At 37.7% G+C, this 27,952-nt stretch overlaps 1 protein-coding gene across 1 annotated transcript in view; it reads right to left on the reverse strand.

Annotated features, from left to right (window-relative positions):
• SATB1 (SATB homeobox 1) overlaps window positions 1-27,952 on the reverse strand; it is a 94,702-nt gene that overhangs the window by 43,343 nt on the left and 23,407 nt on the right. The window contains 4 exon segments of the mRNA XM_003358325.5: window positions 5,278-5,732; window positions 8,241-8,352; window positions 27,774-27,877; window positions 27,880-27,896. Of these exon segments, the coding sequence (XP_003358373.2) occupies window positions 5,278-5,732; window positions 8,241-8,352; window positions 27,774-27,877; window positions 27,880-27,896 (688 nt within the window).

The following is a 27,952-nucleotide window of genomic DNA, read 5'->3' on the forward strand; positions in this document are numbered from 1 at the left end:
TGAACCTAGAGATTATCATACTAAGCACACCAAGGACGAATATCATATGTCACTTATATGTGGAATCCAAAAAATGATGAAAATGAACTTATTTATAAAACAGAAATGGACCCACGGACATAGAAAACAAAAATGGTGATCAAAGGGGAGAGTTGGGGGGGAATTAGGAGTTTGGGATCATTATATATGCCTCCTATATATGAAATAGATAACCAACAAGGACCTACTATATAGCACAGGGAACTATACTCAATATTTTGTAATAACCTATAAGGGAAAAAAATCTGAACAAGAACACACACACACACACATATATATGAATCACTGTGCTGTACACCTGAAACTAACACAACATTGTAAATCAACTATACTTCAATTTAAAAAAAAAAATTTTTATGTCAAAGGAGATCCTATAAACATTTAGGATGTGATTATATTTGGGAAGTTTGAAATCAGACATTCAGAAACCTCAAATAACAAAATGTCATTTCTTTCCATTAGAAATGTTTCCTGAGATAGCAGAGAACTACAGTGAGAAAGTCAACACATGGAAAAATACAAGATGATATCAAGCCTTGCTAATATGAAACCGAGTCATTCCTGTACAGCTTCAAGTAAAAGATAGCAGGTCCCTTGGGAGAGAATTTAGAAATTTCTCTACTTGTATTTTGATGTTGGCAGGATCTCCCATTTGAGCCTATGAAATGTTTTCAGGGCAAAGTATTTTATTTCCACTTAATTGTTCTAACTAGAGCAAGTGTATCTTTTCTGCCGGGGATATGCTGAGGGTCTAGAGTGGTATATGAACTCCTGGGACACTCAGAGAGCCCTAAAGCAGCCAGTGTAGACAGTCTCAGGTGCTTTACAAACCTTGGGGTTTTTTTTTTTCTTTTTTTTTTTTTCTTTTTTTGGCCCAGGCTTTCAATGAGGGGAGTGCCCCCTGGTGGAATTGCTTGAAAATATTATTAGAAAATGTTTTGATTAGAATGTGTTCATTACTTTAAAAAAAATGATGTCACTTGAGAAAATTCTGGATGCAAAATGACTGCCATTGGAATCTGGATATGGGGAAGCATGTTTTGGTCCTGTCAGGTTGTTGTTACCTGAGTAGCTGCATTTATGGATTCAAGATGTATGTGGTCCTTGTTTTCCACTTCCCACAGATGAAATACAGTTAGGACTTGCCGAGTTAGGTCAAGGTCATTTGTAGTACTCCCCCATGGTGGAGAGTAAGAGGCATTTCTTACTAAAAACTCTTTTTCATGCTAAAAAATAATATCTCAAGGTTATCATGTACCATACTTGTTATTGCTGAAACACCAGGACTAAAATGTGTCAATACTGTGCCCCATACGTGCTCAATAAATGTGTTTGAACATAATTAAACAAAATCATTAGTCATTTTTGTTTCTGAAAAGAACTCAAGAATTTGTATGTCAGGTAGTAAGTTACCAGCACCTCACGGACATCAATTTTGTTGGCAATGAGAACCTACTTTTCCTTGTACTTCACATCTTCAAATCACTCAATATGCACTCTAAACATGAAAACGTCCAAGTATTCTGCATTGTCGTTCCATAGCAGCTGTGAGAACTCTCGTTTTTTCAGTTAAAGAGAACCTGCTGATGAATTCCTAAACCTTTTTTACATTCCAGAAAGAGTTTACAAGTAAAATTCATTAGTACTTGTAAAAGAAAGAAAAACCTTCAATAAATATTATCAGTACTTCCAAAAGCTAATTATAAATTCTTTAAAATAGCAGATAAGCAAAAGAGACTGCCAATCTGAACAAAAAGCCTCTCTGGCCTCCTGTTTGTCTCCTCTTTGAACATAATCACTGATTCAAATAGATTTTATCAGCTTCATGGAACTTCAAAGCCCTCAGAAGGAAAATATGAATTGATGAAACCTCCCCCTAAAAATAAAACATGTAGAATATTCTTCAAGGCTACCTGTCTCTGTTGTTTGGTGAATTTTTAATCACATGTCCAGGTGAAAGATGACGTTCAAACTCCACCTACCACCTTGGACTCAAGCCAAGGAAGTTATAAGCAGACACATTTCTCTCTGTCGTTGGGAGGCCAAAAAGAGAGCTGTCACTTGGGGCACCTTTTTACCTTTTATTCAATAGTGATATGGAGAGTGGACTTTTCTTAAATTACACTGTGAAGAATTATAGGAACACAGCAGCAATTTCTGTTATACTTTCTCTCCACCACGTAATTTACAGAACTCAAATTCAATAAAACATTACATGATGGTCCATTACTGTTATCAGTTTTGAATAATCCATCTTCATTCTTTATTTTACTGGAAAATAAAGTGTGCCAAAGACAAGAGGAGGGGGGAAGGAAAAAGGGGAAAAGCCACAGGATGGGATCAGAGTTAAACTCCAGGTTTTGCTCTTTTTTTTTTTTTTCCTTTAAAGGCACTAAAGAATACATTTTCTTCTATCACAACCTTTAAGTGGCAATAATACAGAAAAGTGAACTGAAAAGTATAAATCTAGAAGCTTCCACAATTTATTTTAGCTATAGGTTTCCATTAAAAAGACATCAAGTAGGCATAGCTGAGTGAATGATAGATGCTAAAAGCTAGTACCTTCAGCAATGAAAGAACATTTGCCCATCAATTCAGAAGGGGAAAAAGTCCTTAAAACAAGTGATTATATAAATTTCATCACAAATTTTCAGAAAAGGTAGATTTTTTTCTTTTTTAATAGTGATGCATGAAAGTCTTAAGAGAGGGGTATGTTTTAATTTAGGAGGCGCAATTAAGATGATGAGACAATTCTCCAATTAAGAGTTCAAACATGAAATCCAGGATTCTAGAGTTATACAGAGATGTCAATGGCTAAAATATTCTCAACTCACAACAGCGTTGTTATATGAATGTTTTAACGTACTGTTTATAGGATGCCAGTATCTTGATCTGATCATATCTTAGAACTTTGCATTTCTATGTACATATTTTGCATTAATTTCTTTAACCTGGAGCTGGAACTGCACACTGTAATAAGTGCACACAAATGTGTGCTGTGCGGTTTCACTCCGCAGAGCTCCTGCTCTATACATATGCATTAGCATGTGTATTTTCGTCCTCCACCCTCACACCATACACTCTCGCGCTGCACCTGCTTTTATTGAAATGCATACACTTTGAAATAAACACACGACATGCACGCATATGAATGTATAATCATTAAAATAAATGCAGCTGTGCATGTGCGCGTGCGTGCTGTTTCAGTATGACCACCAAAAAGACATGCATGCTTGCATGTTCTAAGGTGAATTTCCAATAAGTGAACACTTAAAGTACACAAAGAAAATGACTCTCATTGAAATCAGACAGCTTCAAACATGGCCCAACATCCCCTTTGACTGACTACCAATTACCAACATAAAGGTTTAAAACCAAAGCCCTCTATCACCCTGGGCTCCAGAGTCCCTTGAAAACATTAAGTCACTGTTTTCGATGTTAACCACAAAGATAACTATCTCTTCGAAGAGATTAATAGTGTATAAAAAGAGAGAAGACTCTGCCTTTTCCCCAGTAACAGAGCCTATGAATATCTGTGGAATTTGTCAATGTGAAAACCCAGGAAGAACAAATGGTCACTCCTGAGACTAATGCTTGGGACATTACGGCCCCAGAAAAGAAAAACTGCACCAGTGGGTGGTGACCGCGCACTTTTCTCCTTTGGCTGGACTTTCTTCACCATATAAAACCCTTTCCTCGGTGCTTTAAGAAGTAACAATTTGCTCAATTTTCAAAATGCTTACTGGTGAATCTGTAAGTCATCTGCGTCCATGTCAATGCTGTCTTGTGTGGGCTTTCAATTCAGTTCAACGAGCATCTTGCTGAACTTCTAGACAGAGACCTGCTTTTGCCCAGTACTGAGAACTACTGGTAGGTACAGCCATTTGCCAAAATAAAGGCTGCTGCCAGAGACAGGACTGACCTGATTCATTCATTCATTCATTCATTCATTCATTTTATTTTATTTTATTTTTTTAAATGATGACCCTTCCATTAGGCATCATATTAAATTTACCAGCTAATAATGAACACATTTTTAAGCTGTCAAAATAAAGAACTAGGAAAAACCAACACAATTTAAACCTGAGAGGTACTTTACAACCACTCTTAAAAAACAGACAAATGGTGCACAAAAAAATGGTTAAAGAAACTAAAAACAAACACTGAGTTAAAGGCTTTGTAAGGCCTTCTAACTTTCAATCCAGTTAAGGCAAGCCAAAAATAAGTCACAGCTGGGATTCTCTAGGTATGGAAACTCTGCCAGCAAGGAATTAATACTAGATATTTTTGTACCAGGATTTTATTCTCATAATCGTGCAATAAACAAAATAACTTAAATATGAAAGGAAAGTATGAGTCAGGCTAGGAAAAAAAAATGACAAAAGAAAGTACAGTGGCAAAACAAGAAAGTTAAAAGGACAATGTCCTCATTCTAATCAAAGTTACACATTTGTATGTGTGCGCGGGTGCACGCACGTGCAGGTGCACGCGCGCGCATGCGTGCCTGGGCCAAAAATAAATACCATACATATCATACTAGTTTTCAAGAAAAAGTTGTTTTAAAAAAATCCTCTCAAAATATTAAAAAAAAATTTTTTTAAAAGAAGAAAAAAAAATCTTCTCATTCACAGTTTGATAGAATCAATTTGTTTAGGGCTTTTCCAATATCTTTATCTCAGGTCTTCTTATATGTATCACCCTTTCTTCCCATCTTGCTAAATAAATATCTTCCTTGCTGATAATATCTTCACAGGAATTTGCCCAGGAGGACATGTCTATGGTTGCTTATGGGCCTCAAAGTCTAAAATATTTACTGTCTGGCCTATTACAGAAAATGCCTGCTGATCCCTGGTCTAGGAAAGGTAGGTGGATAGAAGGCCAGGAGCCCAGTGCCCTACCAATGCCCTCGACCAGTCCTGAGAGCTTTTCTCAGTCTGCTCAGATTCCATTACGTAAAAGCAGAGGTAATATCAGTTTGAAATATTTTTGATATTTATTCTTTTAAGGCTCCTGAATCAGGATCACTCTGTACACAGCCTTCTCTGCACATGGTAGAAGAGGTTATGATAAGGAGCTTAGTGATCAAATGTAGGCACCCCCGGGAACAGACAAAACAAGCACATAGGGAGGAGGAGAAATGTTAGCACAGAGTAAAAGAATAAACACAAGTATCGATGGGATTAAAGAAGGAAGAGAAAAAGAGAGAGAGGAACTGTTTACAAATAGAACAAAACTGACCTGAGTTCTGTTAAAAGCCACACGTGCAAATACTGCCTGGGAGATTCCTGCCCGTTTCAGTTCATCACGTACCCACTGGTAGATTTCGGAAGACACCTCTGTGTTGGTGGAAACCTGTTGCTCCAAAGGCTTATTCATAGATCTACTGACAGGGGGAGGGTGGTTCAAGTATTGTTGGTTTAAGGACTGCTGGGCTAGAAGTCTGTTCACTGCATACTGCTGGTTCAGCAGCTGGGCCATCACCAGCTGCTGGTTGACCAATTGAGGACTGATGGGCGTTGACACGAGCCCAGGGTGCAGGTTCGGAAGAGGGGTCCGGACAGAGGGTTGGCTGCCGTGGGAGAGCTGCGCGGGGGATGGAGGCTGCTCCACTGTGTTCCCTGGGACCGGCTGCTGGCCAAAGTTGACGTGGTTGGCACCTTGCTGGGATAGTTCGGAAAGACTATCCATCTCAACTGAAGTGGACAGAAAGTAAAATCATGTTAAACCAACAATGATGCCTTGATAAGGTGCTCCCATCATTTCCTAAGCAAAGATGGCTGGCTCATGGACAGGCCAGAGAAACTAAGAACATTTCTATATGGAACTCAGCGGGCTGGGTTTTTACTTTAGACTTCTGCACAATGGCATAAACTTTGAAAGGGAGGTGATGCTCTTTGATTTAACATTATAATGTGTTTTAGATCTAAGGCCTGAAATCAATTATTTTCAAATTTTAATGGGACAAGTTTGAGGGTCAAACTATTATTCACTCTTACTTATTACCCCATGGAGGCTGATAAATTAATGTTTATTTTTATTTTTGACTGCATCCATGGCCTGTGGAAGTTCCTGGGCCAAGAATCAAACCCGCAACACAGCAGTGACCCAAGCTGCTGCAGTGACAATGCCAGTTCCTTAACCCGCGAGACCATCAGGGAACTCCAAAGCAATGTTTATTTTAAAATAGCTTCTGGAAGAACACTATCTGCTTATGGCAACTAGAATGAGTGAGCAGAGCTAAGAAAAGATCATGTGCAACTGAAGAAAAAAGAAATGTCCAAGTATTTTCTCATAATACATATTAACTGTTACTATTCTAGGCAAAAGGTTTGAAAGAAAAAAGAAGACATTAATGTCATTTACGTTCAGTTCTACCCTAGCCATGAATATAAAAAGTAATCAATATAATAAATAATAAAAGTGGTCAGGATGATAAGTAATAATAACTGACTGAATACTAAACACTGCACTGAGGATCTTAGATGTCTTTTTTCATTTACTTCTAACTATCATGTTAGCGGGCAGGTATATCTGCAAATATTTCTTAGAATGTAGCAAATGATTTGTTGCATTCCAAGTCAGTATGCTCAGAATTGCTAAGAACCAAAGGCTTCCTGAAGAAGCTACAGTTACACCAGATGCTAATGACAATCTTTCGAGGAAGGGGTGGGGAGTCGTTCTAGTACAATGGTGATACTGTCAGGATTTTGCAATTTATTTCCACCCACCCAGGATGAAAGGATCGCCCTTGGCTAGATCCTTCATATGAACTGGCTGGGAGTGAGCAGTAAGTGTGTCAAATGCTTTGCTGCTACAAAGAGGAGAGTGAGCAGTAAGTGTGTCAAATGCTTTGCTGCTACAAAGAGGAGACTGGTATGATGCTCTGGACCAGAAAGGCTGAGGACAGAAAATAGGTGAGTCTTTTCAAATAGTACACCAGGCTTCCCATGTATGGACTGTAAGTTGATTTTAATCATCATTTCTCTTTTTAAATATTCAGGCTTCATAGTTAGAGGAACTTATTGTACTGCTATCATCACTGATATATGCAAAATATAGCTAAGAGTTGGGGAAGAAACCTTCCATTTCTACCAGTGATATCAGCCCAAGTGGGCCATTCTCAGGGAATAGTAATTCAAGCAATTATTCCAAAAATGATGCATTGTCTTCATTACAGCTCTAAGCTATAAAAGGCAAAGAATCTGTTTTGGTAGATGGATGGTTTTGCTTCAAATATTAAAAGCTAAAACATGCTCAAAATTCAGGTTCTCTTGCCTCTTCAAATCTTAAGGGGAAATTATTATTGTTGTTTTATTAAATGACTGTAATGGAAGGAAACAGAGGTAGATTTAAAGCAGGACATAATGCTATGCATATTAAATATCCCATTCCTATATTATTTTAAAACCTTCCATTTGGAAAGTACAAGTATGTGAAGAAAAACCTTAATAGAAATTAAAACATTAACTTTAATCACCATGTTTGCTTTCACCAACACTAACAAACTCAACAGGGAGAAAATGTCACAAGCCAAATCCTCAGGTACAACACACAACTTTTATCTGTCATTTCACGCTGCAGATAATTTTAATGTATTTCCTGTGTAACAAATATTGACCTGAAGTTACATACTAAGATAAGAGGCTATGTTGGCACTGAAAGTTTGAAAAAGATGTAATGGTTCTTTGGGTGTAGATGGCAAAGCAGTTGCCCACCAAAGTGCCTATCTAGGGGGGCTGGAAATTACAGCTCTAAAAATCACTTGTTCTCAACTGTGGAGATTATATATACAAAATTCAATTGCCTTAAAAATTGAATATAAAAACAGGCACGTTCCCTTTCTCTCAAACAAAACACCTAAAACGTGAAGGCATGATTTATCTCTGAGAGAAACCATAGCTGATATTAGTTATTCAAGGCCTGGTTAGGTCTTCACTGAGATGTTGAAAAATGACAGCTCCCCCCTCTCTCCTCCATCTCCTGCATGTCTGACAACCAAGTCAGTTGGGCTGATTTAAACACAAACATTTATTGAATTTAATTATCTCATTATACTCAGACCCACTCCCCACCCTCAAAGAAACATTCTAAATTGATCTCTAATTGGGCAATCACAAGACCTGGCTTTAGATGTGACTTGGATAAACCCCCAAATGACACGTAATGGTATGTAGCCACTGCTGCGACGGCTTTCTGCTTACCCATCATGTCTTTTGTCTTCTTGAAATGTTTGTACCACCTTCCAAATTCTTGACATTTTGCCGCTGAGACATTTGCATAGTAAGTACTGTTCACAATGGAAGAAATCATACTCTGTATGAAGAGAAGAGGGGGGAACAGTTGTAATACACAGTGGCACCAGCTAGAACACAGACAGGTTTCCAATTGCGGAAACTGGATTTTCTGTTTGTTTGTTTGCTTTTGGCCACACCCATGGCATGGGGACATTCTGCACCAGGGAGCAAACCCAAGTCACAGCAGTGACAATGCCAGGTCCTTAACACACTGAGGCACCAGGGAACTCCAGAAACTACGCATTTTTTACAGCAATGGAGTACCACTACATTTTTGTTTCACACTTTAGCCTAAAGCTTTAACTTCTTCAAATTCATTAAGTACATTATCAAATGTTTATTTAAGTAGAAAGCAACAGTCCACTGAGTATACAAGAGTATAAAGCTATCACACCCAGACTTTGCTTGAATATGTGTGGGATCTCCATCACTGTCATCTATTCCAAACTGCTGCCGATCCCAGTATATTCAAATACTTGAAGATGACTTTCTGATTGCAATTCATAAATAAATGCCACTTTGTGGTTTAGTGACTAGACTCACCATCCTTGTAACTTCCAGGATGACCCAGGGACCAGCAATATCAGCATTATCAGGAGGCTTACTAAAAATGCAGAATATTGGCCCTTACCCCAGACCTGGTCATTCAGCACCTGCATTTTAATCTGATCCCCAGGGATTTGCAGGCACATTAAAGTTTAGGAAACACCCCTTGCACTTTCCACTCATATTATTTGGGTTTCAACTGGACATAAATTAACATTGTCCCAAGGCTGACAGACCACATTTAGGAAGAAAAAAGATCCTCTATTGGAAGAAAAAAAAAAATGCTGTATTCTTATTGCTAGCATCATATACAGTAAAGCTTGGATTTTGAATTTTAAACTAACCATAAACATTTTAAATATATGCATTTCACAGTAACTAATTTCTCAAGGATACCAAAGAAAATGACCTATTTTGTCACTTGTCTTTATCCAGATCCTAGTGAAAGCCTGGAAAACAGTCGACTGTTTAACATGGAAACATGAAGAAAGAACGATGTTGATGTACTACTAGTTTTGTTTTTTTTTTTTTTTTAAACTCATTTTCAGCGGAGAAAAGTGTTTTCTTCCCAGCAAACTTTGGTTCTGGTAGTTTAGTGACTTGTTCATGGTTATTTTTAACTACAACACTCATATTCTCTAGTAGCAGCTAAATTAATTTTCTAATTAATTTCCTAAATAATTCCTACGACAAGGAATACTTAGACTGCAGTACCAATCCGTCCTCTGCCCCTGTTTGTAGAGACATGAGAACTAACATTTCAGACTTCAGTTGGTCTGTGGTGAAATCATTTACAGAAGGCAGTACTGTCTGGGAGGCAATGAACAACCAGAAAAGCCAGTTTGGGGACAAAAGTATTTTTACAACATTATCTTTAAACTACCTCTAATGTAAAGCCCTTTGGTTATCATTGGTTCTCCTGACACCCATTATCCGTGGTAATTCTAGAACATGCACCCATTCCCATAATATGTAAATCTTGGGGATCTTGGAAGACCTTCCAGTGAAGGACGAGCCTGAGTTGCATTATTGATAATAAAACATGGCTATCTTCCCTAAGAGACACTGTGATATTTTTTTTTGACACTTCCTACCTGATAGTCATTTTCACATTTTATTTCTCTTTTTAAGACGTTCTTAATGATGCTCTGCCATTAATCCAGACTAAGAGTGTCCCTCAATCCAGGGTACAAAAAGATACTTAGCAAGGTTGCCAAAACCAGAGCCAGAAGATTACCTGATCCAGTTAACAATCTGTCAGCTTCAATCACACTTACTCTTTTATAACGATGGATCAATAAAGTCAGACGCTAATAAAACTACTGAGGTGGCTGATGGATCATGATGGTTCTGCAAATGGCCGAGAACCCGTGTTCTCCCACTTTGGTCCAATTTAAAAAAAATTATTACTCTTCAACTTAGACATGCTGAAGATTCTTAAAGGTTAATATAATAGCGCACATAAATTTTAGATGCAGTTTATGTCTTAATTTTCAGAACTGTATGAAATATCTAAATTTTGCTGACGTTTTTGACAAGCATCTAGGCTACCTGACTTTGCTGATAGTTCAATATATGAGATTTGTTCTTTGCCCCACCTACTATGTGGCTGGCTGGTACTAGGAATATAAAGGTAAGACACAGCCTCTGCCCACAAGAAGTTTACCATCTAGTAGGAAGAGACATGTAAACAGATCATTTCAATTTAATATGATTCAGTAGACCAACAGTGGAAAATATATTGCGGAAGGGGGGTGGGGAATTAGGATGAAAAATAATGTGTGGGGGAAAAACATCTAAAATATTTTTATAAAACTTGAGCCTATATGTAATAGTGCTATGTAGTTCATTATTATCCATATGTGGAAAATAATATCCAAATGTGTGTGAGCATCAAAGCTTCTCCCTGCCCTTGTTTAACCCTAAATTGGTAGGCTCTATCCTTAAGTGACTTTCTGGATGCTTTCTACTCTGCCAAGTGGTATGTGCTTAGGGAACTCTGATTAATGTAAATATTAGCCTAAGCAAGACATAAATCAAAAGGCTAATCCACAGGTTATGACGCATGCCAAAGCAACTTTTTAGATTCTCTTTCTGTGCTTTTAGGGGGCTGGAAAATATTTCATAATTCAGGTAACTTGGGGTCACCTCTATTTTTATTGGAACAATATGCAGTGATCTGTACAACTAAACTGCTCATATAGCCACAACATGAGACTTTTTTTCCCCCATCTGGTAAAAATCCCTACTGAAGGCTTAGGCATGGCATCTGACTATGAGTTTCAAGGGTGAGAAAGAGAGGTTTTGGAATATTGCAGGGCACATGGTATTTGAAATATCATATTCAATCATGTATCTTCAGTTTGGAAAATCATAAAGAAAACACCTACTGTTTTGATAAAACAAAGAACAGAGAGTCAAGATTGATAATATTTTCCTACTGTGTGAGGGTGAACAGGGGTAGGTAACAAAGATCCACATTTTTAAAGAGAGAGGCTTGGGATTTTTCTGTCAATCAAAAGGAGATACTGGTTTGAAAAGATTGCTAACTAAAAAGATTACGCAGTCAGCTATGAGTGCATGCAGGTCTGGAGGTCTGTATTATCTTCCAGCCCAAATGCTCATGGATTAAATGTACACCAAAGGCGTTCATTTGATGAAGTGGAATAAGCCAAACCTGCATTCAAGTCCAAGGTGTGTTGTACACTGGTAGTGTGACCTTGCTCAAACTAATCAACCACTATGACTATTCCCCATATTGAACCAGAATGACCGCAGTAGTCACCTCATGAGGTTGTTCTGAAAATACGTTCATATGGGTTTTCTTTTTTTTCTATTCATTCAGCAGATGTCTACAGAACTCCTACTATATCCCCAGCAATGGACAAGTCACCAGAAAGATAACAACTTGAAGAGATATACTATCTCCACTTGGCAGACAATATCTAAAATAATGAATGTGATGCAATTAACCCAGAGCCTGGAACATTCCCAGTATGGACTTAAGGGAAGTTAACTTCTATGATCACCCGCCACCTCCCTTCTCCCTCCTCCCTGGCTTTTATTATATGATCAGGTTTCAGGTCAGTGAAAGACTATGCTTTATTTATTTTTGCTTTTTAGAGCTGAACCTGCAGCATATGGAAGTTCCCAGGCTAGGGGTTGAATCAGAGCTGCAGCTGCCAGCCTGTACCACAGCCACAGCAATGCCGGATCCAAGCCCAGTCTGTGACCTACACCACAGTTCACAGCAACACCGGATCCTTAAACTGCTGAGCGAGGCCAGGCATTGAACCCACATCTTCATGGATCTTAGTCGGGTTCATTAACCACTGAGCCACGAAGTGAACTCCCAAGACAATTTTTTAAATAACAGAGGAGTGTTAGATACAATTTTCAGATGATGTATTTTAGGTCAAAGAAATTTCTGTATGAAACACAAATAGTATACAAATTAAATGATAAAATTACAAGTTAGGTCAAGGGATAACAAGGAAAAACACCAGTGAAAAAGAGTATTTCCATTTGTTTCAATATTCCAATTTGGTGGTATCTTTGGAAGCTGGCTTGTAGGTCCCAGGTGCTAGATACCAGTCCTACCTGGTGTTAGATCCAAGCCTTCTCCCATCTCTGGCTAACAATGGCTCTCCCTTTAGGCTATAATTTCAGGGGGCACTCCTGCAAAGCTTTTTCCTGCCCACTCAAATACCCTGTACATAGCCCTGCTCTGGCATGCTATTTATTTCCTACTAGGCAGTAAGCCTTGGGTCTTATCTCCATAGATAAGACGTGGATTCATCACAGGGCTGGGCACAGATCTGGTGATCAATGAAAGGTCACTGAAATAAGTCATTACTTCAGGCTACCAGAAAATCCTCCTCTCCCTTTGTTTTCCTAAAGGTCAAAGGTAAGAGCAGCTTAATTGTCACGGGAATCTTTTAAATCCATCACTTTTAGCTGTCAAGATAGAACTCAGAGAGTCTGAAGAACCTTTGTTCTTTAATTTGCAAGAGATCCCTTTCCCAGGTTTTTTAAGCTCCATCCACACAGATGTCTCGGAAGTCACAGAGCTCGGTGCTGACGTTATCCCAGCTCTCTGGGTGTCTATTTATACGAGCTCTCCAAAGCGCTGGGGGAAAGGGGACGACTTGCATTGGATGTCTTCCTGTTCGGTGGCCAGTCTGTGTAAAGCATCCATGCTTGCTCAGGGAATAAAATAAGCAGGCTGATAAAACTCCGTTTTAAATCCCAAGTTCAAACGCTCCGCGGTAACACAGATCAATGGAGAGGCCCCCAGCTGCCAGTGTCGGGAAATACAATTTGGAAGTCGGCAGAAATTGGCTGTGGGTCTCCTAACCCCCGTGTGACACAGTGCTCTCCTCCTAGGAGCCAAGTTGTAAGCTTTTCTAAGATCCGTGAAGCACATGTCTGCAGCCTAGGAGGAGCTCCGCTCTTTCTGAGAGTCTGCTGAAGTTCCGATCTGAAAGAATGCCATCTTCACAGAAACCCCGGTACTCTAGAATGATACCATCTGCCACAGGCTGAGCTTCCTTTTCAGCCAAATACATTATTTATAACCTTTCTAATTGTGAAAAGGTAAGGGTGGAATTTTTCTAACGCCTGACTTAGATAGGGCTAGAACACGCTGAACCTCTGCTCTCAAATACTGCAGGTCTCTACACTGGAGAAACAAACACCCGAACCCACAAGGAACTGGTGGAGGTTACACAATTTTTCGAAACATTCTTTTCTTTCAAACCCCTGTTAGAAGAGCACATACCCTAGAGGTAGGTATTTATAACACATTTAGAAACTGAAGGAGGATAGTTTTATTTTTCTCCTTGGTCATCTCATAGCTGAGGAAGAGGTGTGAGGAGAGGGGAGGCCTCCTGGAAAAAAGGTCCCTCAATTGAGGAAAGGCACTCATCTGATTACCCTTAAAATTGCTTTGTTGTGCCTTTAACAACAACAAAAAAACCCACCCCCAAACAATGCTAATCAGGTTATTCAATCATTTAAACCAAAACTGTTCATGCTTTTCTGCCAAATCAACCAACCACAGCAAAATCTGTTATCTCTGATTGCTCAGCTTCCAGTCAAAAAACAGTTAACCCCCACTATACCAAAAGTTTTCCAAAATATCCTCTGAGTGCTGCGGGCTCATGGGGAAGAGAGAGAGAGAAAGCCATGTCGTCTTTAAAGGGTGACTGGAGTGATGTACCATATTTGCATATTACAATATACTCTAATAAACTAAGCAGCCTGTACCGGAAGCCAGCAGCTCCCCGGCATTTCATGTGTTCTTCATACAGGCTTTTCCTGCGCAATTTTTTTTTTTTTTTTTTAAACAGGACTGTGATATCATGATCAAAACTTCCTAAAGACTTGCTGATAGTGTGACTGAGGTGGGAGGAGGTAGAAGGGCCTCTACAAAATGGAGGTTCACCCCCTGTTTAAAGCTTTCAGGCTCCATCAGCAGAGAGGGCAAAAGCTACAACATCTTATTTACACAATTATCTAAATACGATTAAACAGCTGATGGACAAATATTAAACTGGAAAATGTATAGTCATTTCAGCTTAATGTAATCCTCTTTCTGTAAACACCCAAGATGATTTTTTTCAACCCGAACAGTCCTGACATCTCATAAGCCTAAGGGTGAATAGCAAGAGATTGTTTTTGATAGTTATAAATATTCAAAAGACATGCAGACCATCTGCTTTCATAATACAGGTAAAGCAAGACTGAAATGGTGACTGCTGTATAAAAATGATTCTTTTAACAAAGTCTTCCTCTCCTCGAAAACTATAAAGACAGATGTCAAAAACTGTTTACACAGAGCAATCAGGAGCGTGCAAAATGTAATATTCCTTTTACACACAGTGCTTGCTAAAGAGATTTTTTTTTTCTTTTTCTTCCCATCTGTGTGTTGCAACACATTTCTACAAGTTAAAAACATTTTTTTTTCAAACAGAGATCTCATGAATACCCAAAAACATGCTATCTGGTTTCTGAATGCTAATTAATTTCAACTAAGGAATCTGAATATCGTCTTCTGTAGGAAGGAATGTATGTTTTGAATCGGAATACTCTAAAGACAGCAAGGGAAATCATCTCGTACAGGTTTAATTCTGTAAGGCGATGTTTCATGGTTCTACCTTGTCTGTGATGTGTACATGTTAGGTCTATGTTTTAAATGAAAGCACATCACTGCTAACATCTTTGGCATAAAGTCTAAAATCACTGTTTTCTGAAATAAATGTCCTTGCATGCAAAATGTATATAAGGAAACCTTTAACTTCTCAGTCGACACAGAGTGATGCTTTATAAAGCCCCACAGTTAATTTTCAGGGCTGGAACACGAATCTTGACAGTAACCTTTTTATGTATTGTATTAATGGCACAGAGACATTAAGCACCTTTTTATAATTTTCAATAAAATGAGCATTTACTGAACAATCTGTCAAACTGCTGGCTCTCTATTCTCTTACATCTTTATTTTTTGAAAAGTGTTAACATCGCACACTCTGATGGCCTTCCCCTTCCTCCAGGTCCTGTCTGCCTATGGCCTGAGTTTTCACAGAAGGTTTTTATATGCCTGTAGTAGAAACTCACTCCAGATCAAATGGAATCAACTCTACATTCAAATACTATTTTAAGAGAGATTCTCAGTAAATGGGTTTTTTTTTTTTTTCAATCCAAAAGATATCGAATATTACAAATAAGCTCTAAAAGGCATCATGGTGACCTGGAATGCATCTATTGAAAATTCGCAGGTAGGTCCCCATCTGGTATCAGGGGGTAAAGGAGGGGAGGAAGGGAAACAGGCTTCAATATATAGAAAGCAAATGGCAGGATTTCTAAGTGTCATATTCTGTTTGTGATGTTAGCTTACGTTCCTCAAATCTTTCCCTCTGGATCCTCTATTGCTTTCTAAGCTAGTCTCTTGGGAGAAACAACTGGGGCATATTCAGAACCTCACTGTGTTGAGAAGAGACTAATCACTTCCAGAATTTACCTAAAACTCCAGTTGTCAGAGTTAAAGCTCTTGCCATCCCGATCAATCCCAGTGTCTGAAAATGGCATCTCTACACAAAGTAACCTTTGTATGGTACGAAAAATAAAAACTTGGTACACAGACCCAAAGGAATAGAAAAGGACAAAGAGAACCCACCCAATTCTGTTTTAATTTTCTTACTATATTTCCTAAAAGTGAATATGTGATCATTTCAAAGCACATCTATTTAATGATTTAAATATCCAATTCATAATTTTTAAAGAAAACGTTGGTTCACCATTCACATGGCTTTTCCACATAATTAAAGTAATTTTTACATAAGTCCTAGATAATATCTTTGACCAGATTCTCTATTCTGTCTTTTTGGATAAGTATCCATCTAGATCTTTCTTATGATATTAAAACTATCTTATTCAAATTAATTGAATATGCTGGTAAAGAGCTTACATTAGAAAATATTTGTTTAAAAAGTGTATTACTACAAAAGGCTTGCAATATTTCAAATTAATTGCACATAGAGGCTTATGTTTGTTCATCTGCAATATGAAGGAAAATGAACCAGACAACCTCCAAGGTCCCTTTTAACAGTGTTAAGATTCTATGAGATCTATATGTATTCCCAATCAGAGGGCCTATAGGGTCTTCTTTCATGACTAAAGAAGGTGCAACAGTAATACGTATCAATTCAGAGGCACTGTGCAAACATCCCCAACTACAGTTTTATTTTTTAGCAAGCTTCAAAGTCCCTTGGTATCTTGCTTATAAGATGATTATTAAAAATATACCCACTATTATTAAACCTTATGCTACTCCAAATAGAATTTTCACAAGTTTTTCATTAGATAAATCTAAATCTAATAAGTCTTATTTGATTTTTTTTTTTTTTTTTTTTTTTTTTTTTGCTTTTTAGGGCTGCACCCACAGCATATGGAAGTTCCCGGGCTAGGGGTTGAATCGGAGCTGCAGCTGCCAGCCTACGCCATAGCCAAAGCCACGCCAGATCCTTAACCCACTGAGTGAGGCCAGGGGTCAAACAACATCTTCATGGATAATAGCCAGGTTCATTACTGCTGAGCTGCAATGGAACACTAAAGCTTATTTGATTTTATAGCAAAAACTGTTTCCTAAGATTCTAAATCTTAAGCACTCTTACCAATTTTCCCCTTTGGGGAAATGCTTGCTTATTCTTTTTCTGAAGCCCCTTATGGGGTTAAATCCTCTCTTCTCTATAGATATTGAAATTTCTAGTATCTGTACTTATTACAGAAAAAGATACCAAATTTGTATTAAATTCCAGATAAAGCATTTTGAAAAACTTTAAGCCACAGAGTGAAAAAAAGAACGACTCATTTTTTTTTCTAAAAGTAAATACTAGAATTAGGCTCTGTAACTCTTTCACGGATTTTATATTCCTTCCTTTGCTGTATAAACGCTACTAGATTTTAAGTCACATTGCCTAAAAACTGGTGAGCAAAGTTAAGTCTGGTTTTCGGCTTTTAGGGGGCCAAAAACTTTCCCTGGGAGTCTCATGAATCCAATGGAAGTTCTCCCCACCTATTTACTCCCCAAAAGAGGCTTGGAAATTCTGGGTATGCACAAACCCTTGAGCGTCCAGTGTAGCACCCATGGATCCCACTCAGATATAAGACAAGATTTCACAGGAGGCTAAGGGCTAAATCGTATCCTTGATGTCCCTCTTTAATTAGTTGTTGACCAAGATTTCCCGTATCTACTAAACAGATATAAACCAATGTCACCTCTGGATTGGTCATAGAGAAAAACCAAATTAATCTGGCTCATCTCTATCAATATTATGAAACTGTTCACTGTTTAGGAAAATGCTTTACACTGTGTAATCACCTCTTTGGGAGTTATGACGAAATGGTAAAACTGTGCTGGAGGGACTGTCCATCATTAAGCAACGAGCCCGGCGCATCACTAGGGGTGTGAGCGCCAGGCTGAGCTGGTGTTCCTGCAGAAGAGTGGACAAATCAAGTCCCTGAGGCCCGTTCTGGAATGGCTGAACACTTATCTACACTTGCAGCGCTCTCTAAATTCAGGTGATTCTGGACCTTCACACAGCTGACTCTTTACACGTTATATGTTTATAGCCCCAAACGGAGTCTCCAATGCCAAATGTGAACTTTGGAACCTCAGCTGAGCAGGGACCTTGTGAGCTAACATGGGGTGGTACCAACTGCTAGCATACACATAGTGGCAGCTATTGACATTTCTCCTCTTTATATTTTTTTTAAACGTGAGAAGGAGACACAGCAAATTAATAGTTAAAAGGTGTGGGTCACAAATATAACACATTTGAGACAAAATAAAAACTATTAGCTCCACTGAAATAGATATTCGATTATAAAAGAAAAAAGTTAAATGCGCATAGAAATATTACAGTGACATAGACTTAGGTCTTGCATTGCATTTCTTAGATTTCCAGGGTTGCTTGTACCTCCTAAGACTATTGTTCTGCTTACAAACATATAAGTTTAATACATATACTCAAAGAAAAATACAGGACAGCTTGAAATATCAGTAGGATTTCTTCAAGGAAAATGCAGAAGTAATTAGCTCATTGTTAGGTAAATTAAAATTCAGAATTAAGTGTAATTTGGAAAACATAAAGTCAGATATTATAGATAAGACTATATATAAAACACTACTAATAAAATTACTGACATGGTTTATTGGTTCATGAAATAAAAGTGATGAAAATTCTATGAGGCTGTTTTGGTTTGACAAATATTCCTGAGATCCTACTGTGTGTCAGATCTATGACTGTGATGATCACAAAAACTTAACTCCTTTTTGACCATCAATTACAGAGATTCTAGTTAGTCCACAGATACAGAACAATGTGGAAAGTGCTATGGGGAGTGCATAAAAGGGGGACAAAGCCTTGAGTGTAGGGAGTGGGGGTGAGGATAAAGGAAGGAACACTGTGAAAAATTCACATCCAGAGGATAGTCCCTGTGAGGCATCTTTTTCCTCTTTGACACTATTTAGTCTAAGATACCATATCTGCTTAACTTGCAAACCTGCTTATTTAACGCATAATGCTTGAGTCTTCCCCCACTTCTATTTTAAGATACATAGGAGCTTTATAAATGATTCTAAGGACAGTGCTAAAAGCATTCCTAAAGGTGAGAATGAGTTATAAAAGAGTCCTCTAATTTTTTCACAGAAGTTCTTGGTTGTTTTCTTAAAAAGTGATGCATACATCAAAATCTTCCATGTAGCAACAAAGTTTCTTAGACCCACACATGCGATTTCAAACACTCCATCTCCATACTGTAGAAAAACAAATAATGTTATAGTATACTTTAGGAACAGAGTGCTGTTCTAAATGCTTTGTAAGTATTAACTCATGTAATTCTCTTAACAATCCTGAAAAATTGGGACTATTATCTTCCTACTTTATAGATGAGTAAATTGAGGCATGGAGAGTCACTTGCTTGAATTTACAGAGAGGTAATGACAGAGCACACATTCCTGACTCCTATGGAACGGAATGTTATTAGCTCACTAATTACATGATGATGGTAAAAAGCTATAACACAAAGACTCACAGAAAAAGGGGCAGAATGCAGTTCTGATGAAATACATCAATTCAAGAAACAGCCCCATCAAGATAAAAAGAAAATGGAATCAAGCTCTGTCCTATGTTAATATAAACCAAGAGTTTCAATACATCTGGGTAAATATTCATTGCGATGTTTCAAAGTTAATACTTATTTTGGTTAGCTCCACACTTTTAAGTGCACAGGAATAAATGTGGGACTGACAGTAAAATGGGACCAGTCTGGGACAGTTGAGTGGTACCCAATGATGAAAGACCCAGTCTTGTCATCTAGATAAGAATGTGATCTCAAACAGTGCTAACAAAGTTTTCATCGTTCTTAACTTTTCAACACTTCAAATGGTTTACATCTTTAACTTCTTTGAGTAAACTCATTCAGCATTTTTATGAGAAAATATTGCAATACAAGAGAATTGTTTTTTGGTTTTTGGTTTTTTTTGAAAAGAAGGAAGGAAAGGATGATGACTAAAGAGGATAAAGTTTTAGAGTAAGAATGAGAAAAAGGAAAGACTATTAAAGGAAGTCAGCCACCTTCTCCACAACAAGGAATTTTGCAACCTTCTGAATTGTCCAGGGTGAAATGCCAGCACCCCATAAGATGACTGCATATTAGAACACAATACAATCTTATATTTCTGTAGCGCCCTTCATGTAAGAATCCCAGGGCGCTTCACAATCATTATGAGTTAAAATTAAAACTGAAGCGCATACAATTCCTAATAGAACCATTTTAAAAATGCTAAACAGAACAAATAACTTTTAAGTCTAGATTTAAAAGTCCCAGCAGCCTGAGAGCTCCTTTCTTCAATTGGCAATGAGCAGCGGCCCGGCTGGCTGAAGCTCTCTCCAGTTATGTTAAAGGCTCTCCTATGGTTTTGTTTTTTTGTTTGTTTGTTTGTCTGTTTGTTTTTTATACTCAGAGCATGTTAGATAGAGCAGTTTCCAAGGAAAGAGGAAAAAAAAAATTGGGTGTTTGTATTTGTTTCGATTATTCTGAATTTAGGGTTTTCTGTTTGTTTATGAGTTTGTTTAGGGCCCAAATCAGACATGAAATAAAACAGGTTTAAAAAGCAAAGCCAGATAAAGTCCAGCTTGAAATTTAAGTAGTCATTTCGACAAAAGACACTCCAAAAGCAAATTAAAACTAGCTCTATTTCAGCAAGAAAATCTGATTGATTGGCATAATTTGGTTAACTTTCTAAAAAAACAGAAAAGAGCATTTAACAGGCTTTCTCTCAGGCCTGTCTACTCCTAAGCCTCAGCAGTATTTATCATTCTGCAAATCACAAAATAGGGGAAATGCACTCCTGATATGGTAATTTTCCTTGCATTAGTGATTTCTGAGGTCAAAGGAAACCTGTTCAGATCTAAAACAAAGCATGGTAAAAATCTATTAAGTGAAAATGAAGTACTTATACCTTGTTAAAGCACTCCTAAATTGGTAGGGCTTAAACTCTTTCATGTTCTACTATTGTGAAAAGAGAGCGACTATAAAATATTTGAGATCCACCCATTTTAAGTTAGATGCTTTATTAAGTTCAGCTTTTCTGATGAATATATCAGAAAGGTTATAGGGCACTAACATCAAAGTACAGTAAAACACTTATGTATCTAAAGTGGCTAAAAATGAACCTGATATATGAGATGGAAAAAGGAAGACTTGTAATTTGGAGGACTTGTCTACTGTAGATTCCGTGTATTATATTATTAACACAGAACTGATACCTCGCTGTCTATTTTGAGAGAGGTACTAGAGTGAAGTAACAACTGGTTCAAAAAGGAAAGAAAAAATTTCTTGGTGTAGTTTAGCAGTTCACACCACTACCCCATATAAAGCTGGTTTACCATTTCCTTTATGGATCTTGCCATTAATACAATTGCTGAAAGTGGTCATAAAATCCAATTAGTATCACGCACTTCAGTGCCTGGCAAAGCAGATATTCACAACCTCAGATTCCTATGGGCAATAGAGTTAAAACTGGGGAAAGTTTTATAATTTAAAAAAGGAAAGAAAAGAGGTAGATCTTCTCAAAATACATGATATTTGACGACAAGATTTATAATAGATTTACAACAATATGCTTGGGAAGGGCAGGTACAAAATCCTACCAGCACATCTCAAAGAAGAAATTTTATTTTTAAGTGGAGCTGCCAGTTATACCCTCATTCGTCCTATCAAGCCAGTGGATGATTAGGGTCTACATTTTCATATAGACTCAAGAAATTGCCCACTGTTTCCCATGCAACTGCCTAACATTGTCTTAGGGCTCAAACCAAAAGGCTCTTAGCTCCATTATACCTACTGATGCAGAAAGGATGTCGGTGGGGTTGGGGGCATGTCGAGTGGAGAAGGGACTGACACAGAACTGTTACAATCAAGCCTTTTGGAACCTCCCAAATATCAGATTATCCCATGGTCTAAATCACCCTTGCATGCCCTAAATTAGGGACATGAAACAATGGTATTTTTAAAGGAAGTCAATGTCAGAATGTCAAAATCAAAGACACAACAACAAAACATACGCTAAAGAAAAAATTCAACAGGGAGAATAAATACAATTGGAAAACTATAAGTAGTTATCAATACTTCAGAGAAATGTATTTTATAAAAGATCAAATTAATTGGAGAAAGTATTTTTAAAAAAGTCCCATATCTATCTATCTATCTATCTATCCACCTACCTACCTACCTAGAATAGTTGGTTAGAATCACAGGGTCTGTGTATGAATTCTTGTTCCTCTGCTTCACCAGCTCTGTAACTCAAACATTTCACGGCTCAGATTCCTTAACTGAAAATGGGGATATAAAACTATCTTCCACTTAGGGTGAAAAACATGCTTTTGATACTGCAACAGGACTAAATCAAAGTTATTATTTTCAACTATTAAGATGTGTCATCCTTATTACTCTATAGGAAATAGGATGCTTGTCACAGAGCAGATTGTTAATACATACTTTTGAATGAATATGTCTGTGAATATGTGAATAAATTTCATAGGTTAGACTCGCTTGTGAAATATAATATATGCATACTGATTTGGAAATTCTCTGGAGAGAATGAGATTATTAATGTTTATTAAAAATTTTTCAGAAATGTCATTTCAGTACAAAAATTATGGAAAAATAACAAAGTGCAATTTAAAAAATCATATATATGTGGTGTGTGTGTGTGTGTATATCCCTAATGGATAGGAATTTTTTTTTTTTTTTTTTTTTTTTTGTCTTTTGCGTTTTGTTATTGTTGCTATTTCTTGGGCCGCTCCTGCAGCATATGGAGGTTCCCAGGCTAGGGGTCTAATCGGAGCTGTAGCCACCGGCCTACGCCAGAGCCACAGCAACGCGGGATCCGAGCCGCGTCTGCAACCTACACCACAGCTCACGGCAACTCCGGATCGTTAACCCACTGAGCAAGGGCAGGGACTGAACCCGCAACCTCATGGTTCCTAGTTGGATTCGTTAACCACTGCGCCACGACGGGAACTCCGGATAGGAATTTTTATTTTTTTTTTTTTTTTTTTTTTTTTTTTTTTTTGTCTTTTTGTTGTTGTTGTTGTTGTTGCTATTTCTTGGGCCGCTCCCGCGGCATATGGAGGTTCCCAGGCTAGGGGTTGAATCGGAGCTGTAGCCACCGGCCTACGCCAGAGCCACAGCAACGCGGGATCCGAGCCGCGTCTGCAACCTACACCACAGCTCACGGCAACGCCGGATCGTTAAACCCACTGAGCAAGGGCAGGGACCGAACCCGCAACCTCATGGTTCCTAATCGGATTCGTTAACCACTGCGCCACGACGGGAACTCCCCGGATAGGAATTTTTAATTGGTGCTTTGTATAACACAGACTGCAAATCAGCTGGACACAGGGGTTTATTAATGTCTATGGGAATGATGGTCAAGTTTCAGAGAATCGGCACAGGTGAATGCTACGCTTCAGGAGGGCAAGGCAATTATTTTTGTTGTTGTTTTTTTTCCCCACCTGTTTTGCCAGTGCCTAATAAAAAGTCTAACACTTTTTAGATCCCTAAATGCTGTCAGGAAAAGGAAACCCCCAAAATCACTTTTCTCAATATTATTTCTATAAGGAATGTTTGAATTTAAAATCACTTTATTGATCTCTTGCTACTCAAAATAAAAAATGAAAATTCTCCCTTTGTGTAGGACTTGGGCTTGGGGCTACTTTTCCCCAAGTGAGAAATAAAACAGAAAGGTTCAGTGCCTTAAAAATGTGGAAGGGTTGGAATTCTCTTGTGGTGCAGTGGGTTAAGGATCCAGCATTGTCACTGCTGTGGCTCAGGTCGCTGCTATGCCATGGGTTCAGTCTCTGGCCTGGGAACTTCCACATGACATGGGCAAGGCCAAAAAAAAAAAAAAAAAAAAGTGGGGGGAAGTAGTGATATGCGTGGAGGGAAGGGTGGTAAAAATGTACACGTCAGATGAAAATCCCTCAGGAATATCTGACCTAAATATTTTTAGAAGGAAGACACTAGGCTGGCAGAAGTACTAACTGATCTTCTATTTATGATACCATTAACAAAACGAATTTATCCCTGTATTGAACGTATATGTATTTATCAGTATTTAAGCTCAATTTCTAAATCTCTGGGGAAAACTAAAATCAAGATGAAATGTTTTAATTATAAATCAAAATGTTTACTTTTTCAAATCCCAATTTATCTTCCAAATCCATATTCCTGTCCCCAAGTCGGACTTCGTTCCCTCGTCCTCACTTGCAGGTCCGAATACAACATCCACCTTACCTAACCACATCCACTGAAAAACGCAAGAGTAACAACAAAATGCCCGACCTCAGATCTATAATGAGCTAAGTGTTTCTTATGCTTTAGAATATTATACGAAAATAAACACATAGAACAAAAAAACTGGATGTCAATCTATTTGGGCAGATTGATGATAGGAAATCAGTAACAGAAATTAAGGTATGAGTTATAAATCAAACTACATGCACACTTACAGAATTTCTGCAGCTAGAGAAAACCTTGCAAATATTCTCAAAGAAAACACTGTTGCGCCAAAACCTAAGTCTTCATTTAAAAATCAACACTTTAAAACTTATCTTCAGGAAAGGACTTTGGGGTCAGTCACTAGCCAGCATTTTGACTTTAATCTCTAGGGACACTGGCTCCTTCATTTGGCCAAAGAGGAGTCTGGGAAGGATAACACCTTCTGAACCTAAGATTCCAAGTGCAAACTGGGTGTGTGCCTTGCAAGTGGGGGAAACCCTCCTGGGAGCTTTGGAGACAGGGCTCCTTAGACATCACAGGCAAATTCCTAGAGCTTCCCACCTGCTTACCTCCGACCTCTACACAGTGAAGGGAATCTGCTTGCACATAGGGTAGACGTCCAGCTAAATACAGCATTTTTATTTTAGTTTTAATTATTTATTTTTTCTTTTATCTTTTATTACATTTATAGTTGTACAACAATGATCACAACCAAATTTTACAGCTAAGTATGTCATTAAGGGACCCAATAGCTATATCGATACTGGGGTATTTTATCATATTAAGCAAAACCAAACTCTTAATGTACAGTAAAATGAGTATGCTGAATGGTATGCCAAAAGCGCTTGAATGAATGAAACAAAACTCCACAGAAGAGAAAAAAATCTTAAAACATAGCACTTCCTGGTGTTAGGTCCCATCTTGTACAGGGCAATATTTCTTTGCTAGGCATTTTTCACCATAGCACGTTCATCACCAAATCTCACCAGGGAGGAAAGAACAGTTTTACCAAGCTCAGCATATATTTGGGGCTTAGGCCTTAGCGTGCCTGCATTTCCTCTAATAACTTCTGACAGAAGAGAAAATAAAGAAGCAAATGGAAAACAGTTCATAATTAAAATATTTCAAATTGAGTATCAGATTCACGAATTCATTCTAGAGAAAAAGAAGATGCAGTAGGATATAAAATAACTCCTCATTTAGACAGCAAAAGTGGCACTTCATCATAATATTAAATATTAAATTAATTGCAAATATTTGTTGCCACTGCTGAACAATGTATTTTTTTTCTTTTTTTTTTTTTTTTTTTTAAAGAAAGGAAGATGGTAATTACATTGAAGTTACAGCCTAGTTTTATCACTTAAGGATGAGAGCGAGGCCTTCAGCTACTTCTCTCAAGGCCTAGCTGCGGAAATTCCTCCATGCCGGACTCCAAAATCAAGTTCTGAATTTCATTTTGTCATCCTTTTAATGTTAAAATTGTCTGTGTTCAATTCATTTCCCACAATAACATTAAGTAAACTCACAATTGTATTTATAAGCTATGGTAGGTGGAATTGATTGGCTGAATGTTGATGTCATTTAACAATTAGTTCTCACTGCCTATATCAATAAGTACTTTTATATTAGCATCCTCTTCTCTAGCTCCCAGTATATGCCTTACATCTTTACCTGAATTTACTCCCAAAATCAATGGGACATTTAATAACATGGAGATTCATGAGATTTCTATACTTGGTGTTTATACATATTTTAACTCTGAGTTTAAAAAAAAATAAAAAAAACCTTTATTTCTAGGACATTTCAAATTTCCAAATGCTAGAAACCAATATATGCCTAACATCTTTACCTGGATTTACTCCCCATATCAAGCAGACATTTAATAACAATGAGGTACATGAGATTTTTATACTTGGTGTTTATATGTATTTTAACTCTGAGTTTAAAAAACAAAACAAACAAAAAAAACAAAAAAAACCACCTTTATTTCTAGGACATTTCAAATTTCCAAATGGTAGAAACCAGGTGACAGATTATCTGGAGTTGTCTGCAAAACCCTAAGTCCCAGAGGTAAGAGTCACCTGCTTCATTACATCATCCTATTGATTTAACTGTTTAATTAATTTAAATTACTTTTATTTGATGGGTATAAATTCACATCCTCTCTAAGACTGAGAGAAAAAAGAAGGAGATCACCTAAAATGACAAAAAGAGTTTGCTTTGATTTTTCAAGAAATGGACCCTGAACACCTGAGAATATTTTACCTATGGCTCTAGCTTACCTTAAAGAATATAAAAAGCCATCACTAATTGTAACTGAATTCGTTTGCTTCTTTCCTATAATTGCTAAGAAATATCAAAAGTAAAGCTGATGGACTGTAATGCAGCAAACCTAAAATGCATGGAGTTTCCATGAAACAATAGCACAAAAGCCCCCAAGCTTCCTTCCAAAGTACCCACATATCCTCACAACAATCATGTTAGAAATAGATCTTTAGAGTATCACCACTGTAGAAATGTTAACAGCAGAGTCATAGAGTTCAAGTTCAAATGACTGACAGACTAGCATTCAGACTTACATTTTAAACTTGCATTGAAAGAAAAAACCTTAAAAATTTAGTAAAAATCTAGTTAGACCAGCACTTTAATTACACCATATGGTGGAATGACTTTACTGAGGGATGTCACTACAACACGTTGATGTCATGACACACAAGCGGGTTCATAGCACCTTTGCTTTTTCATTGAGATCAGCTGAGCATTATCAAAAGTGATGTTTGGCTTTATATTAAGAGAAACAAGGGCAGTCTCGTGCTAGGGTTTTAATTGCCTTTCTACCAAAATTCATTCTAAAAAAATCAAGTACATTAATAATAAAGATCTGTCTCATTTCAAAAAATGCCTGATGGTATGAGAGGCATCTCAGAGGAAAAAAATATGATCCCACAAAAAAGAAAAAAAAAGGTAAACCAATGCTATAAAATTGGTGGCAAAATTCTGATGAATGATTAACTATTCAACATTTAGTAACAGAGATTTCTGTTTTCTATTCTTATTTTTATATATTTTTTTAATAAATGCTTTTTCTTTCTCTCTCTCTCTCTCTTTTTTTTTTTTTTTTTTGGTAATGAATACAGCATCAAAAACTGTACTCTTATTTAGGTAGCATGGTGAAGTTTTAGACATTAACACTTCTAACACCATTCCCACTCACCTAGGGTTCCTGGAAGTTATACCACCTTTAGTCTCTTAAATAAGAGTGTTCAGGGCAGCGCAGCTTCTAAGCTCAGGGGAGGAATCGACAAGCAAGCCAGTGCAGAGTTCTGCTCAGCTTTTTCCTTCACTCTTTTCCCCATGGGAGAAAAAGTATAAAGGCTCAGTTCAGAATGAATCAGGCTTCTTTTTGAGAGTCACCAGTGGGCAAGTCACTTTGAATTTTGGGGAGATTCTGCTTCCAATACCAGCGGCTTCAGACTACAACTCCCCATCACACCTCAGACTGGGACTGCCTAGCAGGTCTTATTCTACATCACAAGCGATGTCAAGTACCTGTGAAAGGGGGCACTCCTTGGCCAAGGAACTCTGATTCATATCCTTCAGTAAGTCCTTCAGTGCGTTCCTGACGGTGGTGTGCGACCACTGCTCTGGGGGCAGTCTTCCAGTTTGGGGCAACTATTGGAGACACAGATTAGAAAGGGGATTATGACAAGATTGCATCCTGCTGCAGA

The sequence above is a fragment of the Sus scrofa genome, chromosome 13 (assembly GCF_000003025.6).
Source record: "Sus scrofa isolate TJ Tabasco breed Duroc chromosome 13, Sscrofa11.1, whole genome shotgun sequence".
Classification (NCBI taxonomy): Eukaryota; Metazoa; Chordata; class Mammalia; order Artiodactyla; family Suidae; genus Sus; species Sus scrofa.